Here is a 16,549-nt window from a genome sequence, read left to right as displayed (position 1 = left end):
CGGAAATCGGGTCCCCCTCCCGGCCCCCCCGGAAAGAGGGGCAACCCTCCCGCAAAACAGCCTGGCTCCCGCGACCCCCTCGCCGGCACCCGCGACCTCCCCTCGGCGGGGGGGTCCGAGGGTCAAATGACGCGAATAGCACCGTTTTAGCCCCGCTCACCACAGTGCAATGCCATAAAAAAAAGGCATTATACGTTGGGGGCGTGGCTAAAATGACGTTATCGCTCTGGTCACGCCCCCAACAAGTAGCTCCGCCCCTCCCCGCCCCGTTTCACTCCCGGCGGCCCCCTTCCCCCCCCTGAGCTGGCTGCCCTCTCCCGGAAAGGGCAGCCAGAAAGTCGGTAAGTTCCTGTTGCCATCACCTGTGGTGAAACACCTTTCTTATCAATTACCTAGCTCCCCACAGGTGATGGCAATCATACATTACCAGGGAAGTCCAGGAGCAGAGCATTTTCTCCCTGAAGGAGAGGGTCAGGTAGGCAACCCTGATTTCAGCTGTGTTAGCAAATCAAAAAAGCACATCATTGGGCAGATGTAACGGGGGAAATTTACCAATATGAAAAACCTAGTTTTTCGTATTGGTATTTTCCCTACGACTGCATACGACTGTTTAAGTCGTATGCAAAGTCGTGTTCCGGAGGATCAGTTACAAAACAGTCATATACGACTGCTTTGTAACCCTCCGATGTCGTAGGAATTCGTATTAGCAGCCGTATATACGGCCGCTAATACGAATTATTTCTAGCAGTCTGCACGGATCAGTCAGATCCGTGCAGGCTGCAAGGTGTAAAAAAAAATAGAAAAAATAAATAAATAAATAAAAAACCGGCGTGGGGTCCCCCCCACAGCCGAAACCAGCACCAGGCTGAAGGAGCCGGGGCCGGTAATTAAAAATCAGGGAACCCGACAAATAGGGGTTCCCCGATTTTTAACAACCAGCCCCAGGCTCCAGGTCCGGGGCTGGTTCCCAAAATACGGGGGACAAAATGACTAGGGGTCCCCCGTATTTCAAGAACCAGTCCCAGGCACAACCAGCCGGCAGGGTAATGCCACAGCCGGGGGGAGACTTTTTATGCAAGTCCCCCCGGCCAAAGCATTAACCCTACCGACCAGCCTGGCCAGGGGCCCTGGGGGAGTGGGGACCCCCCCAATGAAGGGGTCCCCCCCCTCCAGGACTTACCTGACCAGGCTGAAGCCTGGTACTGTCCCCGATGCCCCTGGGCGGTGGGCATCGGGCTGATTCAAGTGTAAAAAATAGAATAATCTATTGTTTTTTACTGTGGCACTACAAGTGCCAGCAAGCCTCCCCAGCAAGCTGGGACTTGGAGAACCACAAGTCCCAGCCTGCTGGGCATTAAAGGGCCCGCTGGCACTTGTAGTTCTACAGTTAAAAAAATAGTGCACAAAACACACTGACACACTTTTAAAATAAAACTTTATTACATACAAAGCCCACACATACTAATACTTACCTACAGTATCTTCTTTCCGTAGGTAGCCCTGATGTCCTGTGTCGGCGTCTTCTGGTCCTGTGTCGTCTTCTTCCTCCATGTCGACCGTCGCTGTCGCCGTCCGGATCCGACGAAATCCATAGAGGAAGCTGTGGAAGGAAACCATACTCACCTGTCCCAGCGCGACGTAGTCCAGGTAAGGGTCTTGGCAAAAAAACAAACAGACACCCGAAACCAAGCGGACACGACGGAGACGCACGGTGTTTGTTTACATCGTGCGGCTCCGCCTCCCGAATGCCGCTATTGGCCGCCTTGCGGCCTAGCGGCCAATCAGGAGCCGCTAGGCCGCAAGGCGGCCAATAGCGGCATTCGGGAGGCGGAGCCGCACGATGTAAACAAACACCGTGCGTCTCCGTCGTGTCCGCTTGGTTTCGGGTGTCTGTTTGTTTTTTTGCCAAGACCCTTACCTGGACAACGTCGCGCTGGGACAGGTGAGTATGGTTTCCTTCCACAGCTTCCTCTATGGATTTCGTCGGATCCGGACGGCGACAGCGACGGTCGACATGGAGGAAGAAGACGACACAGGACCAGAAGACGCCGACATCAGGGCTACCTACGGAAAGAAGATAGGTAAGTATTAGTATGTGTGGGCTTTGTATGTAATAAAGTTTTATTTTAAAAGTGTGTCAGTGTGTTTTGTGCACTATTTTTTTAACTGTAGAACTACAAGTGCCAGCGGGCCCTTTAATGCCCAGCAGGCTGGGACTTGTGGTTCTCCAAGTCCCAGCTTGCTGGGGAGGCTTGCTGGCACTTGTAGTGCCACAGTAAAAAACAATAGATTATTCGGTACTTATGTAGTAACTGGGCTGCCGATTTTTTGATTGTATGCCTTAAGTTAAGGCATACAATCAGATGCGATGCGATGCGATATCGCATCGCATCGCATCGCATCCGATATCGGATGCGATGACCCGATTTTTCCATAGGAATCAATGTTAAAATGATTCCTATGGAAAAATGGGTCCTTTTCATACCCCTACTATCCAAGTGGGCATGGAGTTGGATATAAACCTGTGGCGAGCGTAGCGAGCCACCGAGCCCGAAGCGTGGCGAGCGAAGCGAGCCCCGCGAGGGGACGGTATTCGTCCCCTCGCGGGGCTCGCTTCGCTCGCCACGCTTCGGGCTCGGTGGCTCGCTACGCTCGCCACAGGTTTATATCCAACTCCATGCCCACTTGGATAGTAGGGGTATGAAAAGGACCCATTTTTCCCATTGAATTCCATGTTAAAATGGACTCAGTCCATTTTAACATTGATTCCTATGGAAAAATCGGGTCATCGCATCGCATCGCATCGAATCGCATGGTCGCATGCGATGCGATGCGATCTCCCGATCCGACCCGATTTAGAAATCGGCAGCCCAGTTACTACATAAGTACCGATTATTCTATTTTTTACACTTGAATCAGCCCGATGCCCACCGCCCAGGGGCATCGGGGACAGTACCAGGCTTCAGCCTGGTCAGGTAAGTCCTGGAGGGGGGGGACCCCTTCATTGGGGGGGTCCCCACTCCCCCAGGGCCCCTGGCCAGGCTGACTGGTCGGTAGGGTTAATGCTTTGGCCGGGGGGACTTGCATAAAAAGTCTCCCCCCGGCTGTGGCATTACCCTGCCGGCTGGTTGTGCCTGGGACTGGTTCTTGAAATACGGGGGACCCCTAGTCATTTTGTCCCCCGTATTTTGGGGACCAGCCCCGGACCTGGAGCCTGGGGCTGGTTGTTAAAAATCGGGGAACCCCTATTTGTCGGGTTCCCTGATTTTTAATTACCGGCCCCCGCTCCTTCAGCCTGGTGCTGGTTACGGCTGTGGGGGGGACCCCACGCCGTTTTTAAAAAAAAATTATTTATTTTTCTATTTTTTTTCACTGAAGCCTGCACGGATCTGACTGATCCGTGCAGGCTAAAACGCAAATAGAACAGGAAAATGGTGTTCTATTTTCCTGTCGTATTTGCGTGGGTGTTTTACACCACTAAGCAGCCGTATTATCAGTACGGCTGCTTAGTAAATCAGGAATCACCATTCTTTTGAATGGTGATTTCTGTCGTATCCTATCGATGGTGTAGGGCATTCGTATTTGTAACTACAAATACGAATGTTCCATCTTTAGGACTACGAATTGTTGTATTTTTGGGATTGTAAATCCCGAAAATACAAATTCGTAAAAAAAAGGTGTATTTCTCCCTACGAATACACCTTTTTTCTACGAATCCATTTTGGTAAATTTCCCCCAACATGTTCAGAGAGATTTGTTAGGACAATTAAGTTGTTTATCAGTAAAACATAATTTCAGTTTTTCATTTGGCCACAAACCATTGAATTTGATTCAAACCAGGAACTGGGACTGTTTATTAATTTATTGTGTGAGAATTACTTGCACTTTCTTAATGCTTGACCATTGACAACAAGAGAATTTGTATTTAATCCCTTTTCTATTGTTTGATTGCTCTTTGCTGATCCACTTACTTGGGTCCTGGTGATTGTCTCAACATGGGACTCTCAATCACTGTCAGTGGACATGATTTAGGACTTCAGTCAGCTGGGACCGATCAGGTGTCCTGGAGGCCAATTACTTCATCATTGCATGAGACTCAAAGGCAGAGCAATCTTATTGGGAAGACTCCGTTCTGCAGGAGCCTTTAGGGGCTGGAACAAGGCCCCAATGACAAACAGGATTTTACCAGCGTGTGCATCTCTGCATGTATTCCAACATGACCCTTTCCAGGAGGGACACAATGCTCTATTCCTGGACATCCCTCTTAATTTAAGATTGCCATCACCTATGTTGAAATGCCTTTCCTATCAGCTAACCTGTTCAAAGCGGATGGTGGCAATCATAAATTAAGAAGGAATTCCAGGAACAGAGTATTGTGTCTTTCCTGGAATGGGTCATGTTGGGAGGTATGGACTCCCTGCTGGAGCCTGAGACATTGGGGCTCAGTGGACAAAGTGCCGCTATACTGGTAGAACAGAAATTCTAAATAACACCCAAGCCTATACAGGAAAAGCAAAACTGTTAAATGAGTTCTTCTCATCAGTATTTACTAAAGGAGAGCAGACTGTGGAACGAACATTTACCACAAACGGGACAAATAAGCCAGATCTCATTGTGGATTTCATGCCGAAGGAAATAATACTGAGGCTAAGCAAACTCAAAACAAATAAATAGTTCCACAGTAGACAATAGTTTTTCTTCTATTTTTTTACACATCAATCAGCCCGGGTCCACCGGGGACAGCACCAGGCTTCAGCCTGGTCAGGTAAGTCCTGGAGGGGGGGGGCTTTATTGGGGGGGGGGGTCCCCTATTCCCCAGGACCCCTGGCCAGGCTGACCGGTCAGAGGGCTGAATGCTTTGGCCACGGGACCTTATCTAATAAGTGTCCCCCGGCTGTGGCATTACCCTGCTGGCTGGTTTGGCCTGGGGCTGGTTCTTAAAAAACGGGGGACCCCTAGTCATTTTGTCCCCCTTATTTTGGGAACCAGCCCCGGACCTGGGGCTTGTTTTAAAAAATCAGGAAACCCCTATTTGTCGGGTTTCCTGATTTTTTAATACCAGCCCCGTTTCTTTCAGCCTGGTGCTGGTTACGGCTGTGGGGGGGACCCCACGCCGTTTTTTTTTTTAGTCACCCTGCCGAGAGATTATGCAGCTATGGAACGCCCACATGGGCGTTCCAGCTTTGGTAGTATAGTCGCAAGGATGGCAGCATATCGGTCGAACGTGCGTACACACTGATCTTTTGTTCCGATATGGGGCCGTCCTGTCGGATTAAAAGTAAACAGCAAAGAACCGTCGACCGACCGAGTATGGACGGTCAAGACAGTTTTTTGCCGTTTATCGCTCGTACGGGACAGCGTACACACATATACAATTGAACGGCGGTCCGACCCAGAACGGAAGAACAGCCCGACAATTGTATATATGTGTACCCAGCTTTAGTGTCAAGACTGAGATATAAGATTGCAGTACAGTATGAAGGTATTTGAGGTGGTTGAGGGCCTTGGAAGTCAGGGAAAGTCAATTATTGGATTTTCTGTGGACAAAGGGAACCAGTGTATTCAGTGGCAGCTCCAGACAGAGGTGGGGCTGAAGCACAGTATACATTTCAAAAATGGGGGAGAAACACAAACTGCCGGTGAGTCTGTTGGAATGGCAGTTGGTGTGACTCCCCTATTTGAATTTTGAACTGTGCTGCACCACCCATCTCCCTCATCACTAGAGCCTCCCTTGAGTGTAATGACTTACCAAGTAGTGCGGCAGGCGTGGAGCAGTGAGACCGGGAGATCAGAGACAAAGGTCAGTCTTAAGCCCCGTACACATGGGGGGATAGATCGCTGAGCGATATGTCGCTCGCAATGAGCGATATATCGCTCAGTGTTCCGTTTGCATCAGTGACCAGAGATGGTCGTTGTTGAAAAAGAAACTGCCGGGGAGCCCGGCAGTGGAAATCGGCTGGTCGCAGGAGCATGTTCCTGGGACCAGCAATCACTACGGGGGAGAAAACAGGAGCGTGCACCTGCCGATATATCGCCGGTGCACACTCCCATCGCGGGCAATATTCTCGCTCAGCTCATATTAGACAAAATCACCCCTGTGTGTAAACAGCCTTACTGCTTTCATTGTAAATCCCACACTGACCTACCCACACATTTAATTACATGGAAAGGCGGGCGGTCAGGAGCGGGGCAAACTGGGCTTTCTGGGTGATGCGGCGCCATGACGCTCCAGGGGGGGGTGGCTTGCCGGGTAATGCGGCGTAGGTCACTGCGACGCTCCCTGGGGGGTGGGGGTGATGCAGCGGCCCCAAGTCGCTCCAGGGGTGGAGGAGGGAGTTGTGGCCGCAACCAGCGCCGCTCATCTCCATCTAGGGAGGGAGGGTAGCTCTAAACTGCCACCCTCCAGTGGCTGGCGCCCTAGGCAAATGCCTAAGGCTGCCTAGTGGTGGTGCCGCCCCTGATGGGGTGCAACTTGAAGATGCCTGATCTGATGACCTTGGCTGTCAATTGCTTCTGATTCACTGCAGATTGCAGCAGGACTATTGGATGCCATCTGAATTCACTTTCTAAGGGACATCTCACTGGACCAATTCCAAATTACATATATTATAGAGGTAGGGGGTCATAGAAGAACCTCCCTGTTTCATTTGTACTCGGCCTTGCAATTTCCTTCTGCACCTCTTGTTGTAGTAGTCGAGGTGGGAGGTGCTAAGAGGATGGACAAGTTTTGGTAGTAACTTGTGTTTTAATAAATGGTATTCTGGATGAATGAATCAAGTGTAGCACTTCGGCAGTAGGCCTGGGAGCACTAATGGAATTGTGGCGATAATGAGAGTAGCTGGTGACTTTGGGAGAAGGGAAGATGGTATTGGTAACCCGAGATTTTGGAAATGGCAGGGAGTCATTTAAGGGGTCAATTCGGCGCAGTTAGATTTGCGCTGTGATAGCGCTGTATGGTGATGCATCCAACAGTGGAGATCCCTGATGTCTTCACATCCCCTAAATGGTGGTAGCACATCTCTGTTTTCCCAAACAGAGGCTGACACCCCCTCTTTCCATCCCCAGAACAACAGCAGACTCATTCTGCTGCATTTCTGCTCCCGATGTTGCAAGACCTGTTCTCACATGTGCAGAATGGGTCCTGACTCCTGCGCAAAATACTGAACATCGATACTTTGCGCATTATATTCATGGTAGGCTCCAGAGGAGGGGCTGCAGCACAGTTCAAAATTCAAATAGGAGATTTGCACCAACTGGCATTCCAAACTAACTCGCTGGCAGTGGGTGTGGCTCCCCATTTGTAGCCACACCCACTCTGGAGTCACCACTGATTATATCATAGGTGCAACCGCACCTGAATTACTCCTTCGGTTACATGTGAAAGTACAGCAATGGAGAGGACAGGGGAGAACAGGTAACATTAGGCCTCATTCAGACTGATTCATGTGACATCAGCTGCCCGTCCCATGCAGGCATGGACACGCCTGCATTTGCAGGGGTAAGCCCAGTGTTTCTATGGGTGCGCCCACTCATTTTGTGGGCACACCATAGAGGTAGAACTGGAATATATAAAATGAATTTACAGGAACCACAGTAAATGATACAATATTTGCCAATACTATCACATTGTTATTCTTTGCAGCAGATATTGGCCCTTATTCTGGTTCACTCACAAAGGCACATTCCTTCTCAAATGGACAAAACCATGTGCACTGCAGGTGGAGCAGATGTAACACGTGCAGAGAGAATTCGATTTGTGTAAGTTATTTTGTTTCTGTGCAGGGTATATACTGGCTGCAGTATGTTTACACTGCAATTTAGAATTCAGTTTCAACACACCCCACCCAAATCTAACTCTCTCTGCCCCTGTTACATCTGCCCCACCTGCAGTGCAGATGGTTTTGCCCATTTTGAGAACAAATTTGTACTGCAATCAGTACAAATAGACTCAGGGGCGTAACTAACTATTTATCGCCCCCCGCCGCACGTTTATTCGGCGCCCCCCACCTAACCTGCCCCCCCTTCTTACCTGCGGTCTGCGTCCGACTCTCGCCCGGCTCTCTGTCGGGACCTTCCTGACGTCACGGTCCCGGCCGGCTCCTGCTGCTACAATGAAAACGGACTCTTAGAAAATGGCTGCCCCCATACTGCAGATAGAAAACTGTCTGCAGTATGGGGGCAGCCATTTTCTAATTGTCAGTTTTCATTGCAGCAGGAGCCGGCCGGGACCGTGACGTCAGGAAGGTCCCGACAGAGAGCCGGGCGAGACGCAGACCGCGGGTAACTATAGCCCCGCAGCCCCCCCAGCGGCGCCCCCAATTTCTCTGCACCCCCCCGCCACCGCGGGGGCTGCGGAGCTATAGTTACGCCACTGCATAGACTATTAGCTGATACAGAAGTAGGCAGCCCATAACGTTCCTTCTGTCCAGGAACTACAGGTACCAGCATCCCCAGCTCCCTAAGCCTAGGCTTGTCATTAGATCACTAATGAGCATTGTACGATACAACTTATTGTCCAAGAGGATTACTGTCAGCTGTGGATGGTGCCGCGGAGAGTAAATCAATGCTGAAAGAGTGTGAATGTGACCTTAATCTGCCCCAGTCCATAGACTTTTATGCACCTATTAAAACCTGAAGGCGATATAATCACGTACAGCTTAGGCCACCAATAAATAAAGTCTGAGCGTTCGTCAGACTCAGCGCGCCATTGATCCCTCCACCATTGCCCTGATTGTTGTAAGTTTATAGTCCCACTAAATCGCTCCACAATTGTTTGCCAATGAGGCCTTTCGTCAGGCTGACCTTGGAAATAACGATTGCTATAGAAATGCCAGCGATTGTCTGTTACATAAATGGAATGAAGTGTTTACCGGCTCAGTATTTACAGTGTAAGACAGAAGATAACATGATCTAGAACCGAGCAGTCTGGCTAAACTACCAGCCGGGAAACCTCTGTATTATTGAGATCTACAGTATGTGTCAGTAGTTAAAGTCCAGTGGCTGCACCAACTGGGTGCTGTGGCCCCGCAGGGTGTCACTCTCAAAAGTGCCACCACTAAAGACAGTCTTGTCTTCAGGAGCATCCAGCATTTTCAAGGATTCTGGCCACGCCCCTGGAGTGCCGAAAATGGGCTTTCTGGGAGGCCACACCCCCTTTCAAATAGGCCACACTCTCTTTTCCGGCTGACGCACCCACCTCCGGCGACAATGCAGAGCGCACACCGGGTGTCACCACACTTCTCTATGGCCCTAATTCAGTGCTGCACGCAAGACAAATGTCCATGGAACTGAGTGTTTTTTTTCTAGTGCGTTTGCACGTGTGTTACACTATGGGAGTTATTGTACTGTAATCGGTCCCCCCCGCTAGATCGCACGGGGGACCGAAGTTTTGTGTCTGCACATGTGCAAATGCAGGGTGCGAGTGGGCACGGCGAACTACATGTTCGCCGCACCACTCGCACCTGGCGGAGCTGCCAGGGGGCGGAGGAAGGGGGCATAGCCCATGGGAATGCCCAGAGTTTCATGGGTGTTCCCAGGTAAATAGCCCAGTGACGCGGGCAGGTGACATCAGTGGATGTCAGCTGCCCGCCTGCTTTCTGCACAGGGCGTCCGTAGATCAGAGACACCAGGAGGGTCCCAGCACGTGTGAGGGTCCGTGGTCCCGTCAAGCCGGTCCTCGAGATCTGCCAACAGCTCACGTTTTCTAGACCACCTACTGTAGCTGGAGCAGTCATTAATAACTGTCATTTTCAAACATGTGCACTCAAAAAGGACTGCTTCGGCCACTCCTGATCTGAGGCATCTGTGTAGCATACTTGCCTACTTTTGAAAACTACTTTCAGGGAGATTATAGTTGGTAATAGAATTTTGCACAGCGTCCCATTGAAGGGGCGTGTTATGTTCCACCCAAAGGGCGTGTCTAGTTCCATTTATGGAGAGATTGTGAAAAGAGAACATCTAGAAGTGTGGGTGAGTACTGCTATATCTGAGAGGAATCTTTTTAAAATGACTTCTATACAAATGTAGATGATGCCCCACAGCAGTCAGTAAGAGTTACTATACTTGGTAAAGTCATACTTGCCTACCTGACCCTCTCCATGAGGGAGAAAATGCTCTGTTCCTGGACTTCCCTGGTAATGTAGGATTGCCATCACCTGTGGGGAGCTAGGTAATTGATAAGAAAGGGGTTTCACCACAGGTGATGGCAATCATACATTACCAGGGAAGTCCAGGAACAGAGCATTTTCTCCCTCATGGAGAGGGTCAGGTAGGCAAGTATGGGTAAAGTGCTGAGAAATAGGGGCTGATGATTCAAAGTAAATGTATCTATCGCTCATTCCTTTTTTCCCGAAAAATTTAACAGTGTAATGTGGGCTAGGTGACATGAGGGAGATTGCTAGACTAATGAGGGATACAGGGAGATTACTTCCATGTCAGGGAGTCTCCTGCAGAATGCAGGAGGGGAGGTAACTGGGATGTAACAGTGTTATGTGAGCTAGGTGACATGAGGGAGATTGCTAGACTAATGAGGGAGAGAGGGGGATTGCTGCTATGTCAGGGTGTCTCCTGTAGAATGAAGGAGGGTAGGAAACTATGATGTAACAGTGTAATGTGGGCTAGGTGACATGAGGGAGATTGCTAGACTAATGAGGGAGAGAGGGAGATTGCTGCTATGTCAGGGTGTCTCCTGTAGAATGAAGGAGGGTAGGAAACTATGATGTAACAGTGTAATGTGGCTAGGTGACATGACGGAGATTGCTAGACTAATGAGGGAGAGAGGGAGATTTCTGCTATGTCAGGGAGTCTCCTATTGAATGCAGGAGGGGAGGTAACTATGATGTAACTGTGTAATGTAGGCTAGGTGACATGAGGGAGATTGCTAGACTAATGAGGGAGAGAGGGAGATTGCTGTTATTTCAGGGAATCTCCTGCAGAATACAGGAGGGTAGGTAACTATGATGTAACAGTGTAATGTGGGCTAGGTGACATGAGGGAGATTGCTAGATTAATGAGGGAGAGAGGGAGATTGCTGCTATGTCAGGGAGTCTCCTGCAGAAAGCAGTAGGGGAGGTAACTATGATGTAACAGTGTAATGTAGGCTAGGTGACATGAGGGAGATTGCTAGACTAATGAGGGAGAGAGGGAGATTGCTGTTATTTCAGGGAATCTCCTGCAGAATACAGGAGGGTAGGTAACTATGATGTAACAGTGTAATGTGGGCTAGGTGACATGAGGGAGATTGCTAGATTAATGAGGGAGAGAGGGAGATTGCTGCTATGTCAGGGTGTCTCCTGTAGAAGGAAGGAGGGTAGGCAACTATGATGTAACAGTGTAATGTGGGCTAGGTGACATGAGAGAGATTGCTAGACTAATGAGGGAGAGAGGGAGATTGCTGCTATGGCAGGGTGTCTCCTGTAGAATGAAGGAGGGTAGGTAACTGTAATGTAACAGTGTAATGTGGGCTAGGTGACATGAGGGAGATTGATAGCAGCAATCTCCCTCTCTCCCTCATTAGCCTATCAATCTCACCTCATGTCACCTAGCCCACATTACACTGTTACATCACAGTTACCTCCCCTCCTTCATTCTACAGGAGACTCCCTGACATAGCAGCAATCTCCCTCATTAGCCTATGTCAGGGAGTCTCCTGCAGAATGCAGGAGGGTAGGTAACTGTGATGTAACAGTGTAATGTGGGCTAGGTTACATGAAGGAGATTGCTAGACTAATGAGGGAGAGAGGGAGATTGCTGCTATGTCAGGGAGTCTCCTGCAGAATGCAGGAGGGGAGGTAACTGTGATGTACAGTGTAATGTTGGCTAGGTGACATGAGGGAGATTGCTAGACTAATGAGGGAGAGAGGGAGATTTCTGCTATGTCAGGGAGTCTCCTATTGAATGCAGGAGGGGAGGTAACTATGATGTAACTGTGTAATGTAGGCTAGGTGACATGAGGGAGATTGCTAGACTAATGAGGGAGAGAGGGAGATTGCTGTTATTTCAGGGAATCTCCTGCAGAATACAGGAGGGTAGGTAACTATGATGTAACAGTGTAATGTGGGCTAGGTGACATGAGGGAGATTGCTAGATTAATGAGGGAGAGAGGGAGATTGCTGCTATGTCAGGGAGTCTCCTGCAGAAAGCAGTAGGGGAGGTAACTATGATGTAACAGTGTAATGTAGGCTAGGTGACATGAGGGAGATTGCTAGACTAATGAGGGAGAGAGGGAGATTGCTGCTATGTCAGGGAGTCTCCTGCAGAATGCAGGAGGGGAGGTAACTATGATGTAACAGTGTAATGTGGGCTAGGTGACATGAGGGAGATTGCTAGATTAATGAGGGAGAGAGGGAGATTGCTGCTATGTCAGGGAGTCTCCTGCAGAAAGCAGTAGGGGAGGTAACTATGATGTAACAGTGTAATGTGGGCTAGGTGACATGAGGGAGATTGCTAGATTAATGAGGGAGAGAGGGAGATTGCTGCTATGTCAGGGAGTCTCCTGCAGAATGCAGGAGGGGAGGTAACTGTGATGTAACAGTGTAATGTTGGCTAGGTGACATGAGGGAGATTGCTAGACTAATGAGGGAGAGAGGGAGATTTCTGCTATGTCAGGGAGTCTCCTATTGAATGCAGGAGGGGAGGTAACTATGATGTAACTGTGTAATGTAGGCTAGGTGACATGAGGGAGATTGCTAGACTAATGAGGGAGAGAGGGAGATTGCTGTTATTTCAGGGAATCTCCTGCAGAATACAGGAGGTTAGGTAACTATGATGTAACAGTGTAATGTGGGCTAGGTGACATGAGGGAGATTGCTAGATTAATGAGGGAGAGAGGGAGATTGCTGTTATGTCAGGGAATCTCCTGCAGAAAGCAGTAGGGGAGGTAACTATGATGTAACAGTGTAATGTAGGCTAGGTGACATGAGGGAGATTGCTAGACTAATGAGGGAGAGAGGGAGATTGCTGTTATTTCAGGGAATCTCCTGCAGAATACAGGAGGGTAGGTAACTATGATGTAACAGTGTAATGTGGGCTAGGTGACATGAGGGAGATTGCTAGATTAATGAGGGAGAGAGGGAGATTGCTGCTATGTCAGGGAGTCTCCTGCAGAAAGCAGTAGGGGAGGTAACTATGATGTAACAGTGTAATGTGGGCTAGGTGACATGAGGGAGATTGCTAGATTAATGAGGGAGAGAGGGAGATTGCTGCTATGTCAGGGAGTCTCCTGCAGAATGCAGGAGGGGAGGTAACTATGATGTAACAGTGTAATGTGGGCTAGGTGACATGAGGGAGATTGCTAGACTAATGAGGGAGAGAGGGAGATTGCTGCTATGTCAGGGTGTCTCCTGTAGAATGAAGGAGGGTAGGCAACTATGATGTAACAGTGTAATGTGGGCTAGGTGACATGAGGGAGATTGCTAGACTAATGAGGGAGAGAGGGAGATTGCTGAATACATGTATGATGTATACTAAAGGGGAATGTACTGGATTGACCTAATATTACACTGGCCCCAGAATACTTGTGAGAAACTAGGTCGCACAAGTTACTACTAAACAAATGTATAAGATGTGTGAAACCGCTCGGCACAAAGGCAGTGGGAACCGAGGCATCCCTGCTTTAATCGCTGAGGTCTACCTAAACCCTTGTGATGTTTCAGAAGCTAAAAATATTTTCCTCTGTGCATTCCTAATCTCCTGTTAGCCGGGTAACCCGCTGTGATGGGCCTGCTCTCCGATTGGCTCTTTCCCCTGATTAGACTTTCACACCGCTCTGAAAATGATGTTATATAGCTGTGGAATCTGGGCACCCAGCCTCAATATGCCCTCTTGTGATTTATTAATAGTTTTCAGGACTTGAGCTATATCCAGCAATGGTTATTACTCACAGGCGAGCGAGGAAACAGATTCATTTGTTACTTTCCCTCGTTCCCCGTCACTAGATTTGACACTGTGCAGAACATGTACTGTACTGTACTTCTGGGAAGATGTAACTTTACTGTCTACGATGGGCTTATAAAATAACCGTTATGTTGTTATAAATTCCAATAAGGGTGAAAGTATACTTATAGTGTAAATCTATTGATGTTGCATTCAGTGGCGGCTCTTACCTTGTCGAAGGAGGGGGGCTGCCGGGGTTCCCCCCCCCCCCTCCGGTGCCGCTGCTGGTCCCGCCACCTCCAACTCCATCTTCTTGTCCCGATCACCGTCATGGGACTGGCGCATGCGCAGTAGCCTCTTCGGTAGTGCACATGCGCTGGCCCCAGCCTCTATGAGGCTGCTTTGGGAGCAGACTCATAGTAATGTATTGACAGTACCGTATATGGCAAATGCGCAGTATCGTCCATGGTACTGCGCATGCACAGAACTCGTTTTAGGGGCTGCCCCACAGCTGTGCAGAGAGAGGCATCCCGGAGGGGGGCAACACCTCCCAATGGGACTGCCTTGGTGACTGGCAGGTCGGACTTCCAATAGGTACTCGCTGCCAGTCACAGTGAAGCCAGTGCAGTCTCACAGTGGCGGATTTGACCTGGGGGGGGGGGGGGGGGGTTAGCCCTGCAGCCCATAGGTAAAAACGCCACTGGTTGCATTGCTTGTTTCTTACCTGCCATCTTCGAGGTAAATTTACTACATATTTATCTACACTCCCGGAATGGCCGGGAGGGTCCCAAATATCGTGTCCCCCTCCTGGCCCCCAAGAAGAGTGGACAAGCCTCCCGCATTCAGCGGGGCCCCGCATCAACTCCTGCACAACCTCCCTCTGCCGGTCATATACCGGCATTTGCAGCTCTTTGGGGAGGGGGCGGGGCTAAAATGAAGCTAATCGTGTAATTTAGTACCTACCCTCTCCAAAGACTCAGGAATCCCGGTATTTGTAGAAAAGGGTGCAGGCCTAATCACAGTAAGCCCCCCCCCCCCCCCCCGAAAAGCTTCTCCTGGAGAGAGACGAAATTATGCAAATTGCATCATTTTAATCCCTCCCCCCTCCCCGAAGAGCTGCAAATCCCGGCATTTCAACTAGTGGCTCCAGGGGTTGCAGGGAGGCTTGATCACCTTCCCAGGGGCCGGGAGGGGGATTCGATTTTTAGGAGCCTCCTGACCTTTTCGGAAGGGTAGGCAAGTATGGTATGGCTGCACGCGATTGGATGTGCGGCTACGTACTACATAAATCTGCTCAATTGCACTGCAAATTATTTTTTTTACAAAGTACAATTAGCTTCATATAGTTAGAAATTTCATAGTTCTTATGCTCAATGGGTAGGGTGTTAAAGTGGAATGCAACAGGTTATGAGCTTGAATCCTGGGTATGGCACTATATAGTGAAATATGTTATTTCATAAAGGGTATTGTAACTGGATAAGAGAAAGCTCTTCATAGTCTCCATGTGGTACAAAAAGGATTTAATTTCCATATCAATTTTCTTACAATGATCTATGAATGTGTGTGTGAAATCTACAGTATATAATGTGGGAAGTTGTATCATAGCAAATACGGTACTTATGTATTATCTGCGCTCCCATGTTAAATGCACCCCATTTTTTCATAGCCCTACTATCCAACTACGCATGGAGTTGATTTTATATAGTGTGGCGAGCGCAGCGAGCTACCGTGCCCGAAGCGTGGCGAGCGCACGTGGTCTCATAAGAAAAACGTGAGCCCAGATATTACATAAGTACGGCATGTCGTACCTTATTACTTTCTTCTCATTTTAATGGCCTCTTTATTTCCTTTTTTTTTTCTCCAGGAAAATATAAACATCGACGAGGCCTCGAGGTGCCTGGTAAAACACATTATCGCCAGTGAGAGCGATATAATGCAGTCCGTGGAACAAGACGTTGTAAAACCCCAAATGAATTCCTCCAAAATAGCTAGTTGTTCTGCTTGCATTAAGTTCTAATGTTTCTCTGTTCTTTCCATCCCTTGGCACAGTTGTTATATAATATCCAATAAACATTGTGTGGTTACAGCGACCATTCTCAGTGCTGATTCATCCCTCGGACAAAATGTTACAGTCGTATGTATGTCTGACTTTGTGAGTTGTCAAGACACAAAACTCCATTCAGTCGTGAGGTAAATTATTTACTAAAGCTTCTTAAAATGAAAAGGTGGTGTTGCCCATGGCAACCAATCAAATTCTCTCTCTGATTTTTCAAGGCTACAACAGATAAATTATACACAGCACGTGACTGATTGCTTTTTATTCCATAGTTGCAGTTTTATAACACTGGGTGACATTTAGTAGGATGCAATTTTTGGATTTTTTAGATGTTTTACCATAAAAAGTCTACAAATCGCCAATTTAATGGGATGCTAATTCGTAATTAGCAAAAAAAAAAAAAAAGACAAAAAATTGCACCTCATTAAGGGGGTTATTCTAGTTCACTCTTTCTGACAAATACCTTCTTAGATGGACAAAACCATGTGCACTGCAGGTGGGGCAGATGCTATTTGTGCAGAGAGAATTAGATTTGGGTGGGGTTTTACCTTAAAGTGAGATCTATATTGCAGTGTAAAAATAAAGCAGCCAGTATTTACCCTGCACAGAAACAATATAACT

The 16,549-nt window shown here is 48.6% G+C and overlaps 1 protein-coding gene across 2 annotated transcripts in view; it reads left to right on the top strand.

The window, feature by feature from the left end:
- The window catches only part of RAB38 (RAB38, member RAS oncogene family), a 57,792-nt gene extending 41,829 nt beyond the window's left edge, over positions 1–15,963 (top strand). For both annotated transcript variants that reach the window (XM_083170160.1, XM_083170159.1), the window contains exon 3: positions 15,737–15,963. In XM_083170160.1, the coding sequence (XP_083026286.1) occupies positions 15,737–15,889 (153 nt within the window). In that variant the 3' untranslated portion in view covers positions 15,890–15,963. The remainder of the gene's footprint in view (positions 1–15,736) is intronic.
- Positions 15,964–16,549: the final 586 nt, after the last annotated feature.

Source organism: Crinia signifera, chromosome 2, assembly GCF_055691185.1.
Source record: "Crinia signifera chromosome 2, ASM5569118v1, whole genome shotgun sequence".
Taxonomy (NCBI): Eukaryota; Metazoa; Chordata; class Amphibia; order Anura; family Myobatrachidae; genus Crinia; species Crinia signifera.
Note: the sequence above shows the minus strand (reverse complement) of the source record. Positions and strands in the feature narration are given on the sequence as shown.